General features: G+C 53.5%; 3 protein-coding genes across 3 annotated transcripts in view; 1 reads left to right on the forward strand and 2 right to left on the reverse strand.

Annotated features, from left to right (window-relative positions):
* Positions 1-578: 578 nt before the first annotated feature.
* PHACADRAFT_210731 (uncharacterized protein) lies at positions 579-1,981 on the reverse strand (the record flags this gene model as incomplete). Its single annotated transcript, XM_007397626.1, has 10 exons — positions 1,753-1,981; positions 1,623-1,698; positions 1,507-1,556; positions 1,391-1,452; positions 1,321-1,340; positions 1,210-1,262; positions 1,067-1,149; positions 899-1,003; positions 696-841; positions 579-647 (listed from the first exon to the last, which is right to left on the reverse strand). Exons 1-10 carry the CDS (start codon positions 1,836-1,838, stop codon positions 579-581), a joined length of 750 nt encoding a protein of 249 aa, XP_007397688.1. The 5' UTR covers positions 1,839-1,981.
* Positions 1,982-2,172: 191 nt separating this feature from the next.
* PHACADRAFT_30094 (uncharacterized protein) lies at positions 2,173-3,519 on the reverse strand (the record flags this gene model as incomplete). Its single annotated transcript, XM_007397539.1, has 5 exons — positions 2,173-2,462; positions 2,524-2,603; positions 2,655-3,070; positions 3,126-3,303; positions 3,344-3,519. The coding sequence occupies 5 exons, from the start codon at positions 3,517-3,519 to the stop codon at positions 2,173-2,175; spliced, it is 1,140 nt and encodes a 379-aa protein (XP_007397601.1).
* A 238-nt stretch (positions 3,520-3,757) lies between these two features.
* PHACADRAFT_185789 (uncharacterized protein) overlaps positions 3,758-5,772 on the forward strand; it is a 3,023-nt gene continuing 1,008 nt past the window's right edge. Inside the window, exons 1-4 of the mRNA XM_007397627.1 lie at positions 3,758-4,804; positions 4,863-4,896; positions 4,970-5,055; positions 5,107-5,259. Coding sequence (XP_007397689.1) covers positions 4,714-4,804; positions 4,863-4,896; positions 4,970-5,055; positions 5,107-5,259 — 364 coding nt within the window. The 5' untranslated portion in view covers positions 3,758-4,713. The remainder of the gene's footprint in view (positions 4,805-4,862; positions 4,897-4,969; positions 5,056-5,106; positions 5,260-5,772) is intronic.

Below are 5,772 nucleotides of genomic sequence, written 5' to 3' on the forward strand. Positions count from 1 at the left end.
CAAGGTAGTGTAGCTTTGTACGGTAATCGTAATGATCGTGAAGTGAAGCACCAATTGCTCGTGTACGATTGGTCGGAGGTTCGTGGGTTACGGGGCAGACGACAGGCATCAAGCCTGGTCGTACCTATTCGCATGTTAATACACTCGAATCTTGTACAGTAGGTCTACATATATTTGTCAACCTGGAGAAATAATTGTTACAGAGCAGCCATCAACGTACAGGTCCATCACACTCGTGAAAATGCCCCCAGTTCTGCGCCGCCCTGGCATGGCAGATACTTGACAGCTTGATCGTGAGATCTCACTGAATTCGCATATCAGCTGACAAGTCTGACGGTAAAGTTACTAAGTGTGTACTGACGCTTCTATTCCTTTTACGTCCAGTAGAGAAGTGACTGATGCAGACGAGGCCATGATACTGTGAAAAGTTTGAGACCTTCCTAACGTCCCGGCGCCAGTAGGCTGACCTAATAGTACATCCTTCGGGGGACATCATTATCCAATCCATTCGATCAAAACAGCGGGCTTACCAAGGGGAAAGAAAAACACGTTCATCACCTCTGGCATGGCGAGGCCATTCAGTTAGGACTTGCCGAAGAAAGCTGCAAACGAAGACACTCGCCATTCAACTGCAAGAGCAACCCGAGCTAGGGGACGGTCAGTCGTGACGACGCCTCATAGAGGGAGGTGCTTACCAGTACAGGGATGATCACCGTCACTTGCGCCGCAACGTAGCCCATACCCTGCGTGAGCAGCGCCACGGAGATCGCTGAGCCCTGGAGCTGCTTCCGACGGATCCCGAGCAGGGTCATAACAAGGATGAATGCATCCCAGCTCAGCGCTATATGCCGGCGCATGTCAGCACGTCAGCCCGTACGTGTCCGAGGAGGAAGCTTACTAAATATCAGAAGGGCCATTATTACATTTTTTGCGCTGGGCACGATGCCGACGGTACAATACGTGTGGTTTGGATCCCACTGCTGCTGTGTTCCAATCATGGCGGCTGCGCGAATGTTTGTGGGGTATCATTGGACTTCTGCACAAGGAATAAGCTTGTACCACTTACCGACGAAAGAGTAGACGAGCTGGCCGAGGCAGATAATGCGCAGCGTCCACAAGACAATTTTGCGTTCATTCCAAAGGATCATCCTAAAGCAGGGAGTTATTACTGAGGATTTACTAAGCGACATTTATAAGGTCATTACGCACGCGCGTAACGATAAGTTGTAGCTCGCTGCGCTGAGAGCCGTCTCACCCATGGCCTGGCCGGGGGGGGGGGGTTTGTTACAACGATCTGCCCAATGACCCTAACGTTCTTACCAAAACTAATCGCGTATACCCTACCGAATAAATCAGCTTCCGTAGACTAGTAAGGTAAGAGAAGACGGACAAGTGCCAGGACAAGATGAGCTCGGGGACGGGAACGCTTTAGCAACGATAGGCATCCAGACGCTGAGGAAAGCGTCAGGCTGGCAACATAATGAATAGTAAGAAGACCACACGCACAGCATGATTAACGTCGCGAGACAACAGTAGCGTGCAATTAGGTAGGGTCCCTTGGAGCGACAGGATCAGCGCTACGCACTGGCATCTGGTAGTAAAGACACAAGACGCACACTTACATGGGAAAGCTGCAGCTGTGTTCTCCCTGTGAGAAGGCCCAGCTCAACCTTGTGGAAAGACAGAGCTAGGTACCAGCTGATTAGACTCTTGGTCAGCGCGACGTCGCACAGCGCAAAGACATGAACGCACAGATACATCCCAAAGAGAAAGCAACACATCCCGGAGTACACCACCATGATCGTGTCAATGAGCTCCGGATCGCCCCAGTCGACCATCTCGTTCGCTCCAGCTGGTAAGTGGCACGAGGGCAAGAGAAGAGGAGGCGGACACACTCAAAAACAGTCGACTACTTAATAGCAAATCGTAGAAATCCAGATATCCCGCGAGGGACGAGACATGCGGACAGTTTGAATGTCGGAATTCGCTGGTTCTAGGAAAGCACCACGCGTTTTGGCCGCAGGAGGCGAACTACGCCAATTTGGTCTCACTTCATGCTGATTCCCACTGCCAAGCGTTGACATCGCTTCAGGATTGGTGCCTCCGTGCGTGATTAACTCAATGTTGCGACCATCAAGCGAAGTCATAGATACATGAGCCGTGTCGTAGCACTCAGCTACCGTCCTTCCCGCCGCGCCCTGCCTTCTTTTTCTTCCTGAGCGACTCCTCAGCCTTCCCAACCTGCTTTGGCGCAACAGACGGCTCCACTTGGGAGGTAATATCATCGTCAGGACGCGCCCGCTTCTTGCCAACGATTCCGTCAGTGTCTGATTCGACAGATGGGCGAGAACTCTCGATGGATTCTGCGAGTGCTTCCAGAGTGATCGCAGGCTGTGAAGATGACGGCTCTGGGATAATCACTGTTGGCTCGGAGAACACGGCACGATATGTCTTCCGAGTTTCTGGGGGTTATGATAAGCGATCGAGGGGAAAGCGGGGGAACGGCCAACGAAATGGACGTACGTGCGCGGAGAATCAACGATTGTGGGATTTTAGTAGACGCATCGTGTGCAAGATTCTGTGGCAGGCCGAGTAGCGTAATCCTGCAAGCCTCAGTTAGCCTCGTCGCGAACGCAAAGCGAAGGGAGACATACAAGTTCCCAATGTCTCTCGGTGCACGCAAGTCTACTTGGTTCATGACACCGCCAGTAACGATGATACCCTTACCCTTCGTCACCCTCACGACCTCGCGTGCTGCTGCCCACCAGTTCCGTTTCGCGCCTGACCCGCCCTCGCTCCCACCTACAAGCGCTCCAGCAGTATCGCTTTCCGCGCCAAGGGCACCTGCATAGGGCACCTCGAAGACCGTGCCATTTTTTAGTGCGGTGCGCACCATTGTATGCTTGAGATTGAAGGGTAGTCGAGGTAAAGTGAGCGGTAGGGAAATGATGTGCGCGGTAAGCGGTGAGGGGCTTGTATGTGAGAGACATGCGAGAGAAAATGATGCTGCGGTCGTAGGGAGAAGGGCTATGAGATCGTAAGGTGCGAAAAGAGAGGCGTTTCCTGTTGTCTACTCGTACGTAGACGTTTCAGAGTCGTACTTCGTGACCATAAGGGAGACGCACCAGGCCAAAACCCTTGTCGCTGTCCTCGTCTAAGACTATTGTGAGGCGTTTCAGAAACGCTACACCACTGCGCTTTCGCAGCTGTGAGAGTAAAGGGTCAAGGATATTAACATGGGTCTTCGGGTCGACCCTTTTCTGTGCTGTTTGATTCAGGGCAAAAACGGTATATCCTACTACCCTGTTTATATCAGTCCAGAACTAACGCTAGGGAATGGTACCTACAATACACGAGCAATTCAATCCTCGCCTCTATTGAAGACAACTGGGCAGGAGTGAACGACACCGCCGGCTGCTGTTTCTGAGGTTGCTGGGGTTGTTTGCCCTTATTCTTTTTTGACCGAACCGGTGCAACATCTACAATTGCAGGTATAGGGACGTTGAGGTCGATATACATAGTGTCCAACTTGCGCTCAACTAAAAGTTGAATAGGTTAACGGCAAAGTCCCAACAGGCGTTAATGCGAGCATGCCTACTTTTGGGGGGGGCGGGGCGCCCAATCAGGCGCTCAGCTAATGTTTAGCGCGCTCAAGTGCTTTTGCATTGCTTCTACATACCTGGCGATGCCTAACGTGTGATCATCATAAAAGCCACGGCCAATATACGCGTTTCTCAGATAAGCTAGTCAAACGTGCGTATTATGCCTGACGCAACGCTACAGCCAGAACGGAGACACGGCATTTAATCAGTGGTGGGCGGAATTTATGCGCATATAGCCGGCCTTGCTATAAATCATGTCCGTTGGCCTGCACCACTCCCGACGTCACCACCCACCCACTCCCCCGACTATGCCCGTGTTGTCTCAGCTATCCTCGTGAGCCTCGTCAATCCTCAAAGCCCCGCACCCGACATCGGCGACGAAACGCGTTTCAGTCTTTCAGAACATCCCATATGCACATCCCAGAGTCGTCCCAGTCGTACGGACTTAGAGACCTTTCCGCCTGAAGAAGTACAAGGCATGAATTTCCTGCGAACATCCCGTGATCAAGTCTCCCACGCTCCCTCACGGATCCGCTTGCGCGGTGGGACTGTTGTAACTAGCGACGACGATGGGCGGAACGTCAACCCCGTACGGGGTTCCTTCTCTCATTCATTATCCTTGCTTGCGGTCTTCGAGAACGTCTATGACCGTCTGTCGGGCAAAGCATGCGGCGGTCGTTGGCTGCGGCGCACACTCTCAGTGCTCAGTTTCCAAGTCTTGGAAGGCTCGGCCGACAGTTTAAACGACATGCGCTGCCGATCCTGTTTCGACTTGCATCCGCCTCTCCTGTCTCCTCTGCGTCATACTCGTGAATTCACGGTGATCGAACGCTTCCGAATTCGCTACTGCATTAGGACTAGGCGATCACAATTCGACCGGTCAGCAGACCTCCACCTTCCGAGCGTTCTCAGGCCAGCTGCCCAATTCTCTACTGTACTCGCATTTCCTGCCCTCTTCCTTCCCATCTGTCGGTACAAACCGGGCGTCGAGGAGTCGTCAACCGTGAGACGATAAAGCCAGCCGCTTCTCGCCCTTGAGCTCTGTTGCACACAACGTCGACGAGGTCGACCCAGTTTGATCCTGCATTGATATCCCTGATCGCCCGCAGCTATGGCTAGTACATCGCCCGAAGTCACGCAGGCTCCCAAGGAGCTCGCCCAACGCACTGTGATGAAGAAGCCGTACCCGTTCTGGCTAGGAGGTGAGGCAATTGAGTGGTGTTCATCCGAAAGCAGCTTGTGCTAACCTTCTCTACGTAGGGTTGGCGGCTACGATTGCTGCATCTATCACTCAGTGGGTTTCGGAGCGCCTGGTGCTCAAAGATGATATTCGCCTAGGACGGCCGTCGCTGACGATGAGCGAACAGCCCGCTTGACTTGACGAAGGTGCGCTTGCAGGCTACGGGTGACAAGAAGATGATTGCGTCGATAAGGAAGACTGTTGCTACCGCTGGTGAGTTTAATGTAAACATGTCGTGTGAGCAGCAGCCCTGAAGATTGTCAGGTTACCGGGGTCTATTTGACGGTATCTCCGGAACGTGGTTGCGGCAGATGACCTACTCTGTTTGTCGCTTCTGGGCCTACGACCAGTCGAAGAAGATGCTAGGTGCTGGGCCCAACTCGCCACCGTGGAAGCTCGCTGCTGCTGGCGTCATGGGTACGCCGCCCTGTCTTCTCACACAACCTACAGACGCCTGATGACGGACCACAGCTGGTTCTATTGCTGGAGTAGTTGGCAACCCAGGAGGCAAGTGCCGCACTTCGTGCACGCTCGCGCTTGCGGCTGACCCCGCGCCTAGAGATCATCATGGTCCGCATGCAAGGCGACATGGCTAAGCCTCCAGAAAAGCGGCTGAACTACAAGCACTGTCTGGACGCGCTTGCGCGCATGATCCGCGAAGAGGGGCCGTCGAGCATGCTGCGCGGCGTCGGCCCCAACGTCATCCGTGCGGTGCTCATGAACTCGAGCCAGCTCGCGTCGTATGACTTCTTCAAGGCCGAGCTCCTCAAGACTTCCTACTTCGACGACAACATCTTCTGTCACACCGCTGCGAGCTTCGCCGCCGGTACCGTTGCGACGACCGTCTGCTCGCCTGCCGACGTCCTGAAGGTGAGTATATGCACGCGTATATTGGGAGATGACTGACATGATGTCTTGCAGAGCCGTATT

Source organism: Phanerochaete carnosa, assembly GCF_000300595.1.
Source record: "Phanerochaete carnosa HHB-10118-sp unplaced genomic scaffold PHACAscaffold_7, whole genome shotgun sequence".
Lineage (NCBI taxonomy): Eukaryota > Fungi > Basidiomycota > Agaricomycetes > Polyporales > Phanerochaetaceae > Phanerochaete > Phanerochaete carnosa.